At 36.3% G+C, this 17,373-nt stretch overlaps 1 protein-coding gene across 3 annotated transcripts; it reads left to right on the top strand.

The window, feature by feature from the left end:
- The first annotated feature begins 6,258 nt into the window (after positions 1–6,258).
- On the top strand, positions 6,259–16,715 carry LOC136206540 (protein SCAR2). Of its 3 annotated transcripts, none has more exons than XM_065997625.1 (10): positions 6,259–6,399; positions 6,471–6,672; positions 8,516–8,679; positions 9,686–9,809; positions 9,939–10,068; positions 11,934–11,995; positions 12,099–15,687; positions 15,776–15,862; positions 15,991–16,104; positions 16,195–16,715. In XM_065997625.1, exons 2-10 carry the CDS (start codon positions 6,518–6,520, stop codon positions 16,246–16,248), a joined length of 4,479 nt encoding a protein of 1,492 aa, XP_065853697.1. In that variant the 5' UTR covers positions 6,259–6,399; positions 6,471–6,517; the 3' UTR covers positions 16,249–16,715. The 3 variants fall into 3 exon arrangements, with proteins under 3 accessions (XP_065853697.1, XP_065853695.1, XP_065853698.1); XM_065997623.1 differs by having other exon boundaries at positions 6,269–6,403; XM_065997626.1 differs by having other exon boundaries at positions 6,275–6,672; positions 11,937–11,995.
- The last annotated feature ends 658 nt before the right edge of the window (positions 16,716–17,373 follow it).

Genomic DNA, 17,373 nt, shown 5'->3' with positions numbered 1-17,373 from the left:
TTCTGTCATAAATGAGAAATCCATATTATCAAATGGATTCTCGACTTGAAGCTCAACCGGATCAAGACAAACATCGGTCAAGCACGATTCCTGAAAAAGTAAAAGGAAAAATAGCAACTCAATTAAATCCAAATTGAGCAGCTCAAGAAAATAATCAACATTAAAAGATAGAGTTACAAATTGACTAATGGTTTGTTCAAATTTAAGCAGCATTTTTTTTAGATTTTCTGCATCTCTATTTGCAAAGAAGAGGAGCCGAATCTAGTTTGCAATTTCAGGCTAATAGCAGTGCAAAATAAAAATTTCAGCAGCTTTTTTTTAGTTGAAACAGCAGAAATTTGATTTCAAAAAACAAATCATAGCAATTTCAGCATATCCAACGATCAGTTCAACAAGCAAGCCACAACCGACAAAATTTCAGCATCATGGAGCATGCATAAATGGGACAGCAGCAAATTATTGATTCATCAACACAAGCAACAATGTAGTTCAAGAAGTTTAAGAAGAAGTGAGTTAGAAGATGAAGATGAAGGCAAATAATTTATAAACAGTAAAAAAAAGGGAGGACCAACCTGTGAAGGATGTGAATTGAGCAAAATGTTTAGCGAGGAAGAACTCTGAAGAAGTGTCCTTGCCGGGGGTTGCATCAATGAAGAATCAGCAGCAATAGAACTGAAAGTGAAGGTCAGAGAAGTCGATAATGTGTTGATATCACTGAGGCTCGAGACTCTTATGATACCAACATCTTCATTTTCTCTCCTTTCGGCATCTTCATGAGCCCCCTCCCCCATCATCATAAACCAAAAATGAGCTCTCACTTGGTTCGTTTTCCATCTTACGGATCCCGGGATTAGCCCCTTCGATCCCCTCTCCTTCATTAACTACTTCTTCCACCCGCTCATCACTTTCCACCTCCTCTTCGTCCTCAAATTGCTCATTCACACGAGCATAAATCACTGGAATGTCGATTAACATTTTCTCCTCTTTGATCAAAGTCCTAGGGGACATTTCCGTTCCATTACCTTGAGGAGCCGGCTCGTCTTCAGTTAAGTCGATAGGATTGGTGTCGATGTTATGAAAGCCAAGACCAACCCTATGGTTTCGTCCCGAGCGCCTTGTATTCATGTTATAAATCGGCCCACCCGACGTCACTTTTGTAATTTGGTCTTCGGGATTGGGAAATATTGTGATTACAGGCCGCGGAGTCCTCAATTCTTCCTCTGAACTTCCACTTGCATCTGTCAAAAGCAAATAAAATAAAAAATTTAGAATAGAAGGATGAAATTGAAAAATTAAAAAAGTCAAAAAAGCAAAAATGATAAAAGAAAAAAATTAGAGGTGAGAAACAGAAAAAAGAAAATAAAAAGAGCTTAAGAGTATAGAAGTTTACCCATAGGAGGCATACACGAGTTAAAGACAATGCTCCACCAAAAATCAAAACTCGGATAATCCGGATGAAGAAAAATTATCCCATTGGATCTCTCCACACCCATCTCAGCCTCGGTTAGAGCAACCGTGATGTCATCCTCGTTTGCCCCGTGCCTTTCTTGACTAGAGGGAAATGGTAAAGGCCCGGGAATGCCTTGGAACAAGCCAAACTGTCGTGCCCACAAGCAAGGAGCATATAAGACCATCCCTGTAGTTGATGTCCGTGAACTTCGGGTCTTAGACGTACCGTAATGCAGCTTCCGTGTCAAGCAAAACATTTTCCACCACTGGCGATCCTCTTTACTAGTTGCATGAAAGAAAGTCCTAGCATAGGGAGGCAAGTATGAATCACTCCGAGTTGAGCAAATAAGCAAGTCACTGAGAGATGAAGGGATCCTGGTCCGGAAATAGCGAAGCACCTCTTTCAAACTCAAGTCAGAAGAGCGGTAGCACATGTCAATTCCTAGAAATTGAGACTCGGGCCTGTAATTTCCTGTTGACAAATGAGGGAAATAAGCAAAGAGCCACAGCTGGAGGAGCCACAAACCGCCTTTCAACTTGGAAAATGGTTGATTTGTCACTGCAATGGACAAGCGGTGATAAGTGTTGGCTAGTAGCATCGTTCCTAAAGCGAGTTTCTGCCCCGTAACCAAGGCCTTAGCAATCACGAGCACTTCCAAAGTCGGAGAACATCCCATGGGCTTGAAAACCCATTGGCTCAAGAGAATCCAAACGAAAACCAGGTGATCATCTACAGTAAAAAATTCCTTATTTGTAAGATTGGTAATCATAGCATCATAGGTTCTTGAACCCTTTCCTATCACATTTAGGGAAGCTTCACATGTAACCCGACTCGGAACCTCATCTCCAAAAATCGGCAGCTTGGTAATTTCCACCACATCTCTCAAGGTAATAGACATAGGCCCGAGAGGTAGAATCAAAGAGTTGCAATGAGACGACCAAAAATTCAAAGCTCCTTCTAATACCATGGCAACCATGGTAATCTCATTAACCGACAAATAAACAAGACCAGCTATGCCCATACGTTCCCAAGCACTTGAGTAAGTATCTTTGATCTTATTAACGAGATCATTCCACTCCTTAAAGTAGCGAGGGAAAACAAGGGACTTCTTGGTTGAATGGAGCACTCGAGTATTGACGTTTAAAGCCAAATCCTGATCACTTGCAAGCGGAAACGGAGGAGGCAGCAGTATATCAGACTCAGCCGTAGGCCCACACGACATGACCATGTCCTGCAAATTGAAGAAAGAAATTTCAACAAAGTATCAAAAGAAAAAAAAAATTCCATCACATAATTTGTGAAATTGCAACATCAATGTTCATACAAATCTTACCTCAGTGAGTTTCATCTTCTTTCCGAGCCATGAGCCGGGAAAAACCATACAAGCACGTGACGAGGAAGCTATCAAAAATATAATGAAATCCGTCAAAATACGGCTTACATCATCATTCATTCGCGTTCATTTTTACCAAAGATTGATCAATGAATCTTAAAAAATGATTACAAGAAAAGATTGAGGTAAACAAAAGAAAAAAAAAGATAAAAAACAGGGGAATGTTAGTCGAGCTCCTGTCGTTAATGGAAGAAATCGACAAAATCAATTTTCTCAAATCATTCGGTTTCAAATCAGTTCCTAAAGCTCATACACGTAATCTAAACACCACCAGCCCTTTCAATTTCGGTTTTTACGAACCGAAAATACCCATAACCGAACCTCCATTTTTTCACAGATATTGAAAAAAAACCCATCAAACACACATTCAAAACCAAATTCTAGCTTCCCACTATGATCCTAGAAGCCTAATCACATATTTCCACGAGAAATTCACAAGAAAAAGCAAAGAGTTTATCAAAACCCGAAATGGGTATCCATAGCCATTTTTCTTCAAAAGTGCAAGCTTCTAAAACTATGGAATTTCATGAAAAATGAGTAAATAAAGAGACAAAAGAAGAAGAACTCACCCATTTGTGATTGATGCTTGGTCTTGAAGCTTGGAATGGTGTTGCCTTGATGCTAGATGAGTTTTTCGTTTTTCACTGTTTTGAGAGAAGGAGAAACATATTTGAGTTACAAGAGAAGAAGATGAAGTGTTTAGGTGGGAGAGTTCTGTTAGGAGAAGGAAAGAGTAAGTGAAAATGTGAAATAAATCAGGGCCAAATTTTTGATATTAGAAAGTTTGGGAGTTATTTTTTCAAAAACTTATTTTATATGCAAAGTTTTTTTCCAAATCCTTTACATATAAAATAGGGGGGTAATTGTTGGAGGCTAATTAACTTTTTGTGTTTTAGCATAGGTTATAATTTTTAGTTTATAGTTATTTTATTTTAATTAAATTCATCTTGCAATCAAATAAAAATGTGATAAAAATAGAAAATAATATCAAAAGATTATTATAAAAAGAAAAGAAAAATAAATAATAAAAATCAGGGGCAAATTTGCACCATTTTTTTCAGTAACCCGTCCAGCAACTTTGACGATGAAAACGGACCCCGAAACGGCAAGATATCAGACAGTTATAATTTTTTTTAGAAAGTTCGGGATGTTAGCTTTCCGGAATGTCAAAAACGGAGCAAAACGGAGCTAAAACGAAGCCGGTAGAATTTTTCAAAGAGAAGCAGTGCTGAAAAACGGGTTTGAATATGTCTACACATTACAGGAACGTATTTCACGGCATCACCTCCATTCTTCCAACTCCCAACTCAGCCATTTTCTTTCTTCAACTTATGAGAAGGTAATGGGATCATGGGTGAGAAATTCAAGGGCTACTAATATGGGATTTGTTACCCAAAATCCTATAAATAGAGCTTAACTCTTTCATTCCAATCCCGACTCAAAATCAATCAAACACAGACAACTCAATTTTCTCTCAAATTCTCTGCTAAAATCGGCCTTTTTTTTATCAATCCTTAGATTCGTAGAAATCGTTCTTTAGCATCTAATTAGTCTAAACAAGGTCTCAATTCCCAGAATTAGTTCTTTAATCTTCAGTTCATCAGAAAAGCTTCCAATTTTCAGAAACTTCATATCCGAAATTCTCTTAGTTTAATCAACCAATTTTCAAATCGTTTTTTGCAATCTCTTAGTTAAGTCAGTAAAATCATTACCCAATCCTTGGTTCAAGCTTTCTTAGTCTAAATCAAATTTCACCATTGTTATGTTTCTTCAAAGCTTCAAGCATTTTCCGTGAAACCAAGATCACCGAAACCCCATTTTCGAGTCATTCTTAGTTTACACACCTATTCCAAATCATGTTTAGAAACTTTTTATTGATCTCAATCAATTAAAAAGACCCAGAAACAAGCTTTTGAGTTTTTCATCATTGAAAAATTCATCAAACAACTTTTCTGGTGAGCCGTTTTCCAAATTTTATTTCGAGTTCGTTAGTCGATCATTTTAGCCCAAGTTAATTTTAATCTCTTTATTTCATAAAAAAAACGACATCCTAATCGCCCCTAAAGTACCCTCCACGAAATAGAATCAAGCTTTTGGTTTTTCAACCATCAAACAATTATTCTGTCACCCATTTTTCAATAATTTATTCCGACTTATTTACTCGACCTTTTTCTGAAATTCCAGTTTTAAACCCTTCCTTCGCACACTAACTTTAAATACTAGCTTTCGTTTCGTTATAATCCGAACTTTACAGCTCCCGAAATTGAGCCCGAAAGTTCCACGAAATCACTGTTTTTGTTCCATAAAGTGCTGATGATTTATTAGCTTAGCGGTAAATTTCTACTCAAGTTCCTGAACTTTCCGAATTGCTTCAAATTCGCCCAGCATTACCCGGACAACGCAACAGCCCCCGAGCCGATTTTCTGGAGGTCCAGTCCTCAATTTCACGCCTCCCAACGATATTAAAGAGATCGGTCAATTTTATTTTATCCCGTACATATTTGTTTCTGTGAATTATTTACATTTCTAGCTTTAAAGTTATTGTTTTTAAGTTGTAATTTTCATGCTTTATATTATTATTTGCAATACAAAAAAAATATTCAAAAATATTTACAAAATCAATAAAAATATAAAAGAAAATTAAAAAATTTATATCTTTGTGTTGTTTTATTGCCTTTATTTTTAGTACTTATCTTAAAAAATTGTTTTTCCGACCGACCTGTCAAGTAACGTCGGGGTCCAAGACCGTTAGTTTTTATTTTCAGTCCTTGTAACGGTCGTCAATCGCTTTTCGTTTAGAATTCAAGTAATTTAGGCGCATTTTATTTATTTACTTTATTCAATTACCATTTTACCATTTGAGAACTAGCTTCTCTGGCACGCCTGCATTATTTTTACCATTTTTAATCCATGCAAACGCATATCAAGATTGAAAATTGGATATTTCAAAAATATCGCCAACATGTTAATTTTTTTTTTTCATCTATCACTTTCTCTTTCTATTCTCAATTTGAATCAAAACACATGATCATTATAAAATAGAAAGTTACATTGCTTAATTTGAAAGGCAATTAACCTTACGTTTTTTCAGATCTAATGATGTTCAAGCACAATATAAATTATAAATAAATAAAATAATACTCAGATCTACGCTTTCAGTGGTCTCAAAAGCAGAGGATTCTAACCGATCCAGGTAACTAAAATACGCGTGAGAGTAATAACACGATCCAATACAAGAAGCGCGTCACAAGCGGCACGATGTGCGCCGATTAAACGACACAACATCTCATAAGCCCCCGCGCCGTTTCACAAATTCTCTTCGGAAATTCAAATTCCCGTTCAATAATTATAATTAATTATCTATTTATATCTTATTTACTATTATCATATTAATAATATAATAATAGTAGGAGTATAAAAAAAAAAAAAAACTCACTCCCTCACAAGACTTTCCCCACGTCTTGTCTGGTCTGTGTAGTCTTTCTGTACATTCATTCATTTACTTCCCCAAACCCAAGGAAATCCTCTTTCATGTAAAATAATCCAAGGAACAGAGGCAGGTAGTGGGGGAGGAAGCTTAGTTTTTTTTTTGGGTTCTTTATAATAAATTTTTTTTGGTGTTGTCAGAGGTGCATATTCGTTCGTGGGGCAAAGTATAGTGAGGAATTGTACAAATGCCGCTGACGAGATATCAGATAAGAAATGAGTACGGTTTGGCCGATCCGGAGTTGTATAGAGCTGCCGACAAAGATGATCCTGAAGCTCTTTTGGAAGGTGTTGCCATGGCTGGCCTTGTTGGAGTCTTGCGCCAGCTCGGCGACCTAGCTGAGTCAGTCTCTCTCTCTCTCTCTCATTTTTGCTTCAGAGATTTCATTTAGTTTGAGGATGGATATTGGCTCTTTTGGTAAAATGCTACTTGGGTTTAGTTGGGCCCTGAATCTTCAATTCTGTTCGATGTGCCTGTGTTGATTTGCGGTGTGCATTATAATTCTTATATCTTTTGGGATATTTTTTATTTTAAACTTTATGTTGCCAAAATGTTAAGTATTGCTGCTTTAGGAAAATGAAATGTTCTGGATTCTGATTCTATGGCAGTTGTGAATTTAGTAGTTGCGTATCGAATTGAGAAAATTTTAGAAATCCAAGCCTGAGCTTAGCTAGCTTCTTATCCACTAATTTATCAGTTAGATTTTGCGTTTGAATCATGTTGTAGCGACTTTATAAGTTTAGAGATTCTTGCTCAAGTTCTGGTTTTGTTTTCATTTGGATGTACTTGATAATTGAACGACCGTTTTATGCATCAAATTATGAGAAATTGAGAATGGACATATATTTTTTCTGGACGGACAAGCTTTGAATTTGTAGATGTATATTGAAATTTTTCAGGCATTCCCTTGTTTAGGATTCTTGATAATGTAGTAGATTATGCATGACTTGTATTTTAAATGTTGGTGATAGTTTGTGTAATATCGTAATATTTAGAACCTTAGAACAATTTCCAATCATGTGTCTTCATTGGCTTCCTATTATTGAATGGTCTCATGAATTATGTTATTCATACCACACCTGGCATCTTATGAAAATTATTTCTTTTGTTCTTCAGCTATGACTTAACTCTTGTAAACAATGTCACTGATATTGTTCTTCATAAACTTATCCATAGTTGTTAAAGGAACCCCTGACCCTAGGCTCAGGGCTTAGCACCTCTGCAGCAGAGAGGCGGGCGATGTTCATCGGGGGTGCGCCTCGTGGAGCCTGTCGCCTTGTCTGAGGCGCACCTAGGTGCTGGTATAGGGTTTTGAATTAGAATAAGCTGTTCTAATCTCAGCCATATGATATCTTTATGATCAAGGGCTGGGATTAAATTAGAAAGAGAGAAAGAAGAAAAAAGAAAAGGAAACAAGATGAAGTTATGAAGGCATATATGAGAATAAGAAATAAATAAATAAACAGAAAATTGGAAAGAACATGAATTTGAATAAGAAAGAAAGAAATAGAAAAAGGAAAGAAGATTAATTAGAATAATAAAGGAAGAAATAGAAAAAGGAAAGAGCATCAATTAGAATAATAAAGAACCATACAGAAAATGGAAAGAACATCAATTAGAATAAGGAAGAAATAAACAGAAAAAAAGGAAAGAACGTCAATTAGAATAAGAAAGAAATAGAAAAAGGAAAGAAGATCAATTAGAATGAGAAAAAAAGAAACAGCGAAAGCAAAGGGAAGAAGATTAAGATCCGAATAGATACAGATCATACAGTATTAAATATTCCACAGTTCCACTGTTTTTTTTTGTGTGTTTGTGAACTGTGAGGAAGCTCTGTTGCAAACAGAGTTCTTAGATTTAGAATTTTATTGTGAATTATAATTATGATAGAGTTAATTGTTAATTTGAAATTTATTTCATGAATTTTATGACTAAGATTGTTGTTATTTGACTATTTGTTGTATTGGAAATGTTATTGTCGTCATATATATATATATATATATATATATATATATATATAGATTTAGTGCGCCTTGTGTCACTCGGGCGCACGTCTGCGACTTGTGGCTGGGCTCCAGGACCCCCTTGCGACGTGCGCCTTAAATAACTATATATTCAATGTAGAGATTTTGTAGTCACACAATAAGATGTGTATTTTGATTGCTTTTTCTTGTGGTTCTGAAAGGTTTGCGGCTGAGGTATTTCATGACTTGCATGAAGAAGTAATGGCAACTGCAGCTAGAGGCCATGGCCTAATGGCTCGTGTTCAGCAGCTTGAGGCTGAATTTCCTTCGATTGAGAAGGCATTTCTCACTCAAACTGATCAGACACCATTCTTTACTAATGCAGGTTAGCATATTTATACAACTTCTTTTTGTTTAAGCATGCTTTATTTCTGCCAAGTTAATGGAATTAATTGGACTGTAAAAAAGCACCTGAAGGTGTTTTAGGAACATTTACCTATGCAGCCAATGTGAAGTCATTTTAGTGCTGCTGCTAATTTGACATTGCAAGAACATTGAAAAATCAGCAACATATTCTCATATGTAATCACAGTTTGGGTGCTTCATCTATTTTGTTTCTGGAAACTGAAGGGATTGGCATTTGCCTGCTTTTTCCACTGTAAATAGCTTTCATGTATCAATTTATATGAGCAAGTTTTTAATTTATTTCCCTTTGAAGTCTAATATGACATCACTTGTTTATATCACCAAAGTGCAATGCATAGAACATTGTCCATGTGATTGTCTCAAGGTTGCTAGCCTGCTTTTCTCAAATCAATTCCGAGTGCTGGAACAAAGTAGTTCTATGATCACCTAACACAGTGTTGTTAATGCATATAGAACCATTATGTATTCACATTGTAATAGGACTGCTATTTCATTTGTTCTGCAGTTTGGATACATTAAATATAATGTGCGTTTCATTTCTTTTGGAAAGGTTCATTAGTACCATTTAATGCATCCAAAAAATTTACAATTATGGGAATGTTAGAGTTGTCATTTCCCAAAAACCTAAGATTGAAATTTCCCATTTAATGCAATCATTTAATAAATTATTGCTTTTATAAAAAAATTGTTATAATTTTTTGAAATCTGATTACTAGAAATGCTACTGATAATAATGATCCACACAAAAGAGTTATATAGCCAAAAATCACTGTTATTTGTCATGGAACTAATTGAACTAAAACCTTAAGCTTATTAGTTAAAAGCTCAATTCATATTAATATCTGACACACCCCACACGCAAATGCCACTACCATGTCATGGAGCCAATTGAACTAAAAGCTTAAGCTGATAGTTAAAGGTCCAATTCATATTATACATTATTCAAATGCATACTTTTTCTGTAGGCGGTGAATGGCATCCTAATTTACGCATGGAACAAAATATGATCACCCGCGGAGACTTACCTCGGTTCGTAATGGATTCTTATGAAGAATGTCGGGGTCCCCCACGATTATTTCTTCTGGATAAGTATGAGTTTAAATTATTATTATTTTTAAATTTGTTTCTATTGTTGGCTTTTATTTATTTTATTTATTTTTGGGTAGAAAGGAGGCATGACTTTTTAAGGATAATACTTTTATTGTCAAATTCTGACAGGTTTGATGTTGCTGGTGCTGGAGCATGTTTAAAGCGCTATACTGATCCATCACTCTTTAAATTTGAAGAAGTATCCTTTGCGGTACCAAATGTTGAAGTTCAGAGAGAGAAGAAAAACCGAAGAGTAAAGGTATGTAGTGCGGAACTTATGAAGATACAAGTCAGATTTTTTGTTGTGTGCATGTTTTTGTAGTCAGTTAATTCTTCTGTCAGGATTTTGGTTGAGCAAGTAGTCCTTGTTTGCTGCATATCTATTAAACTGGTTAACTATGACATGTGGAGAATCATCCCATGGTGGATTTTGTGGCAGGGGAGTGTAATTTGTTTATGCCACAGTATAAACTAGCAGATAATCAGGACTTATAACTATTCTTCGTTCATGCGATCCATCAAATAGCCCTACCTTTTGAGTTTTGACTTGATTCTAAGGGAAAATCTTTAAGTGTATTGTAAACAGAATCCATGACCTTCCTTATAGATTATCTTCCTTCTTTTTTTAATCATCGTGGTTTATCTTTTCTTTTCTTTTTCTTTTTCTTTTCCTTTTTTTGTCTTTCTCCATTTTCTCTTTTTAGGTACCTGTGACATCGTGCTTCTGGTAGTATTCCTTGGCATAATCTTGGGAAATCTCAATTTCGAAAGCGACTTGCATTTTAGCGTTTTACGGTTGCACTTGACTTTGGAGTATATTTGATTTATTTGTGATTAGACTCTACTTTAAAAGTTTTACATTTGTTCAGTCCTTAGTATCGCCTCTTATGTGAATGCTAGCCATAATTAACAGTAAACTCAATAGAGATGACAGAATATATGTTCATCAATGAACTTAAAGTAGAGGCTTCATGCTTTTGAATTTGGACTTAGTCTCAATAAATAGAATTATAATTCAGAAGGCTTATATGTAGAGCACTAGAAAATAATTCTCCAGCATTTTAGAATATAAGTGGAATATATTGGCAGTGCCTATAGCAGTCAACTTAGTGCAAGAAGTCATGCTTAATCCGTAATTCTGCATGCTAAAATTGTGTCTTGATATTGTGGGAAGTGCATCATGTAGTGAATGTGAAGAGAAGTGCTTCACGAAGATGATAATATGGAGAGATGGTGCTTATTTTCTTTTACAGTTTTTTAACCAAGTTGTTGAATATTTGATTATAATATCTACAAATATTATCTTTTAGGTAGAGATTTTATGTGATTAGTTTTTTCGTAAGCCTATAAATAGGCATCATTCCTTATATATGTGTGTGTGTGCGCGCTCCAGAATAGTGCATTTGCAGTATTCGTATCTCAATTCTTACTTTATGTTCTTTCAAAAAAAAAAAAACAAACAATTGGTATCAGAGCATTAAGGGTCTTAAGTTGCAGAATAATACAAAATATGGCTGGATTTTTTTTTTTGGAGATAAGTTGGTGAGGACGTGGATCAACAACTATTGATTATTATGGGAAGTGCATCATGTGGTGAATGCGAAAAGAATTGCTTCACGAAGATGATAATATGAAGAGATGGTGCTCTACGAAATTTTTATTTTCTTTTACAGATTTTTAATCAAGTTGTTGAATATTTGATTATAATATCTACAGATCTATCTTTGAGTTTGTTAGGACAAGACCAGGTTCGATTTTGAATTATTTAAATTTTAATTATTATCTTTTATGGAGGGCGAGCCTTGGCGCAACGGTAAACGTTGTTGTCATGTGACCAAGAGGTCACGGGTTCGAGTCTTAGGAGCGGCCTCTTGCCAAATAAATTGGCAGGGGAAGGCTACGCGTGCGACCAGGCCGCCTTTTTTTTTTTTTTTTTTTTTTATCTTTTAGTTATTTTTATGTTTCTGTGATTAGTATCTTGTAAGCCTATAAATAGGCATTAGTTCTTTTATAATATATGTGCTTCAGAATACTGCCCATGCAATATATCTCAATTCTTAGTTTATGTTGTTCTTTAAAAAAAACCAGCATGTTGGAAGTGTGATTTTGGTTATTTATCTGCAGAAGAAAGGAGCACGCTTGAGAAACGGAGAATCACCCGAAGTTGTGCCGACCTCACATGCTAAGTGAGGATCTTCTCCCTATGTTTTTGCATTAGGTCATTTCAACTTATGTTTCTGAAGTACTTTATGTGGTGGATTGGTAATATTACTTACTTCTAAAGTGCAGATTGCATCAGTTATTTTTGGAGGAGCGTGTTGAGAATGGTCATTCTGACCCAGCCCGTCTTGTGAAATTGAAGAGAAGGCAATTAAATGGATTTCCATTTGACCCAAAACCCGGAAAAAGTTACATGGAGAAATTCCTGGGGACTCCTTCACCTGAACATAAAGTAGTTCATGAGGTTTCTGTCAATCCATCACCATTGAGATTGACACTGAATAGTTCTGATGAGTCAGGGCTTGAAATCATTGAGATCAGTACTGTAAGTCCTGTAATTAAGTCCTCACAAGGAAGGGAAAGCACATGTTCATCCCTTATTGCTGAAGTAGCAGAACTAAAACCTTCTACACCTGAATTAGATGAGCAAACTTATAGTAGAGAAATTGTCAAGGTCCCTGATCCAATATCTGGAGGTGAGGCTGATGAATCCCCTTATATCATTCATAAGATGGCAATTGAAAATGAATTGGCAGTTGATGAAGACAGAGAGACAGAGGGAAGTCAAGATGGGGACCATTCTGATGATTTTATGAGTGAGGTAGACAACTATATGGATGCTCTAACTACTATGGAGTCAGAAATGGAAACAGATAATGAATATAAGCCTAAAAATGCTAAGGGTTTATTGACGGTAGGGAAACATGTAGTAGATTCTGATGCAAATGAAGACCATCTGGATGGCCGAGCTGATTTTTCTGATTCTCAGTCATTTGGAAACTCCTCCATGTCTGATGATGGTAAAAGTTTATTTAAGAAAGGTAGATCTAGCTTTTCCTGCTCTGATTCTCTTAGCAATTTGGCTGAGAATACTCCATCTGATAATGAATGGGCAGCTAAAGTGTACACTTCGGAAAATGGTGTCTCAAACATAATGGGATCACCCATGGACCATCCATATCAACAGAATAATTCCAGTGAACTTATGTGCAATCAAGAGGACATTATACTTAATGCGGGAAAAGGATCACCCTCTGTTCCTACTATGAGTTTGACTGTAATTTCTACAACAGAAACCAAATTAGATGAAATACCATCAGATTTTACTGAACTTGGTTCTAAATCATCATACACTGATCAAAATGGGACAGATATGCCTGATTCTTCTGTATCTGATGTTCCTTCACATACAGTGGATAATGTTAATTCAATTGCAGAAGATTGTCTTGGGGAAGAGTTAGATCATAAAAATCTGGATGTGCTTGTGAGTACGGCTAATATGTCAGATCGTGAAGAGGAAGTGGATGATGGTTCTGTAAATAAGGTGCTTCAAACAGAACATTTGGATGGACTTTGTGAAAAGAATTTGGTGGAAGGGAAAATTGATTCTCCACAATCAATAAGTTCACCAGTTTCTGTCAATGAAGAGCACCAAACAGAATATGCAGATGAAATTTGTGATAAAAATTTGGTTGAAACAGTTGGCTCTCCACACCCAATAATCTCATCATCAAAGGAGCAGCTCTCAAGTTCGCATTTTCCCAGAGCCAATTTGGATTCAGGTGTTACGCTATTGTCTGAAAATTCAGATGCTTTAAAGTCTGTCCAAATAAATTTGGGAGTTGATGATGCCATTGCAGGAACAGGAATTAATTTGGAAAAACTAACAGACATAGTGGTTGCTCCAGAGCTTAATAGCATTGAGGAGCATCAGTATGCAGATGTAGCAGTTAATCTTTCACAAGCTGAACACGAATTAACAGGAGGAGCAACGTATCCTCAAGAGAATGTAAAGAGACTTGAAGAGATCTCTAGGGCCATTAATGGTGATGAGATGGATGTATGCACTGGCAAGTTGGATGTAGAAGGAGAAGATTCTGCTCATCATGAGCATCCAGTCAATTATTCAGATAAATCAAGCTGTGAGCCTGTGAATCTAGATGAACATGTGGCAGTGGATGCACCCCTGGTTGCTGTTACCACCTATGATGAGTATGGTGTTAATGATGCTAGCTGTCTGCCGTCGGATTTGGTTTGCTCTATATCTAGTGACTTTGTAGATATTCAAGAATACCTTGCTGGAAATGAGGATACACATCAGAACGGGATGGATTACAAAGAAAGAGTTTTAGCAGAATATTTTATGGCACCTGAGGAAAAGAAGGAAGTAAAACAACTTGAATTTGTTCCTACAGAGTTGAAGTCAAGTACACATGAATCAACATCTGATGGCACTTTGAGTCCAGGATTGCGTCATCATATTCATGAGTCAGCTCTCACTTATGAAGCAGAAAGCTGTTCTTATTTCAGTGATGTCACTGCTGTACCATCTTCAGAACATCGCAACCAGGAGATGGAATCAAAACTTGCCTACTCAAGTAAGGATCCTTGTGATGATGCTGTTTCTTCACCTACCTGCTGTCTCCCAGACATGGAAACTTCTATGGAACACGCAGTGGAGTTGCAAGCTGATAAAAGTTTTGCAGAACCTGCCCTTGTAGCCTTGGATGAATCCAATTCTGAGTCATTAAAGCTTCAGTATTCGCATTCTTGTCAAATTTCTGATTCCAGAACTCCTGCGGAGTCACTTGAATTGCAATCTGATGAACATGACTTTATAGATGGATCAAGTTCCCAGTCATTAGATCTGCAGTCTAATAGAACACAGATTGTGAGCGATATGGGTCAGGAAAGATGCATTGATGCTTCTTCCAAACCAGAAGCTCTTCCAAGCCAAGAACATTTAGTGTCATCAGCAGGTCAAGAACTTAGTGGTATTGGTCTTTCAAGGAATCCATTTGATTCTGTGTTTCCTAGCTTTGGTCTGCTGCCTGAGAATTCGGAAGAGGTGCCACCACTGCCACCTCTACCTCCCATGCAGTGGAGAATGGGGAAGTTCCAACCACCTTCACTAGCTTCACAGGGACAATGGACTGATCATGGTAAGTGCGGATTTTTGCCAGTGCAGCCATTTATAGCTGATGAGAAATATCAATCTGATTTTCTCTTAGAAGGCAGAGAGATTGCAGATCCTTCAAATCCATTTTTGTCTATTACTAAAGATATTCAGAAGTCGCAACACCTGTCTGTGGAGTCACAGGATAATTCCATCCAACCTACTCCACTCTCATTGGGGTTACCAACTTCTGTTACAGATGAGAGTCAACGAGTTTTTCTTCCATTAGAGGGAATGCAATCCTTGAACCCTTCCTTGAATATACCAATAGCGACGAGTGAGTGGCAAGAGGATGGTTATGTTGCAGCAGGAGGAGATCCACTGAAATCTAGTCTAGACACATCATCGACAGTGGCAATTGTTGTGGATGAACCCACAGATACTGTACCCTTACATGGCTCTCAAACCAAGCTATTGAACCATGTGATACCTGAATCAACTTCAGAGCCTAAGAAACCTGAAAATAGTTTGCAAAGTTCAGCTGTAGAGGAACAAAATTATTTGGAGAAACCTGTATTTCCACCAACTACATTGGAAGGTCAGCATCACCATGATTTAGCAACTTTGCATGGACAAACAACATGGTCACCAAGTTCATTGGTTCTGCCACCAACCAATGAAGTTGGAAAGTCGAATGGGAGCAAGCTACCTCGTCCACGGAATCCTCTCATTGATGCTGTTGCAGCGCATGATAAAAGCAAGGTAGTGATGTTTGAGTCTTATTTTTAGAAATGTACTGATATCTTACGCCTACAAAACTTGTGTGCTGATTGCTTTAAACCTTCTGTAGTTGAGAAAGGTAACAGAACGAGTTCATCCTCAGCTTGGACCAAAGGCAGAAGAAAGAGATACACTACTTGAACAAATTAGAACAAAGGCCAGACATCCTACCTTCTTTTAGGGTTTTTATTTATTTACTCATTTATAGTTCACTCTTTTTTTGGACATGGCATTTTGGAACTCCTTTTTTCAATGTACGTTCTTTTTTCTCTTTTTTTTCTGCAGTCCTTCAACTTGAAGCCTACAGCAGTTACAAGGCCTAGTATTCAGGGTATTCAAGGTCCAAAAACTAACCTGAAGGTTGCTGCCATCTTAGAGAAGGCAAATGCAATTCGCCAGGTCCTCTTCTTTTTCTCTTTGCATGCATGTGTTTGCATTAATCTTTAGGGAATTAAAACTAATGAATTTAATTCTTTGTTTATGAAATAGGCATTGACTGGAAGTGATGAAGATGAAGATACAGACAGCTGGAGTGATTCTTGAGAAACTGGCTTATATACAGCTTTTAGCTGAGGTGGTAAATACACTTTTGCTCTCTTAATATTGAATAGCAACATCAGCAACGCACATGTTTCTTTTCCCCTCTGCACCGTGTTCATACATAGTCTCCTTTTTCCTGCTGTGTTTCCGTTGCACGCATTTGTTGAAGATGTTGGCCAGTATCTCAACATGGTTGATACTACCGTATTCTGACGTGATTGAAATGCATATATACAAGAATAGCTCGGCCTGCAGGTTCCTTTTTGAATCAAATTGTATGTAATACTGTACTAGTAGTATGTTGGCAGGTGTAAATAGTGGTGATATAAATCTTGAGGTGTAGTAAAGAAATTTTGTAATATTGTATGTAGAATTTACATGATACATCTCTCTCTCATTTAGGTTCGGGTATATGGTCAATTGTACGATGATTTGCATGAGTTTTGCTGGGCAAAAAGCATAATTAAGCCTCTGAACTTTGCATGTTTTAAAGATGAAGCCCCAGATCAATTATTTTTTCACAGGAAGAGTAAAAAGTAAAAAGAAATTAAAAAAAAAACAATTTAGCGAGAAGATCAGTGATTCTGATACTAGAAATCATGAAATGAGAGATGAGAAATCAGAACCTTTTTCAACTTTATGTATTTGAACTTTATGTTAATTCATATTTTGGTACCTAAATTTTAAGCATTTCTAATAGTTAAACCAACTTAGCAGACATGCCATTGATATATAATCATTGTGAGATTCATTTAATAAACTTTATTCTATTATACTATCATTTTCCTATGGTTAAACACTACAACCACTCAATCACACGTGATCCTACAGTAGATCACATCTTTTTTTATTAATAGTTTAATAATATATATTCTCTATACTATTAATTTAACTACACAAATAAATTTTATATAATTAACAATAATTTTAATATTCAGATTGAAAATAAACTACACAATAATAGAATGATAATTTAAAAGAACGAAAAAAAAAATATAATTGCCATATATATGTTTAGCCCATTATGCACTAACACATTGATCCATGGGTCACGATCCATAACCTAACAAAAAGGAACCTAAGGAACCCTCGATGCCCAATAGAAATGTCTGATCAATCTCTCTCTCT

This window comes from Euphorbia lathyris, chromosome 9 (assembly GCF_963576675.1).
Source record: "Euphorbia lathyris chromosome 9, ddEupLath1.1, whole genome shotgun sequence".
NCBI lineage: Eukaryota > Viridiplantae > Streptophyta > Magnoliopsida > Malpighiales > Euphorbiaceae > Euphorbia > Euphorbia lathyris.
This window is presented reverse-complemented; position numbering and strand designations above follow the sequence as displayed.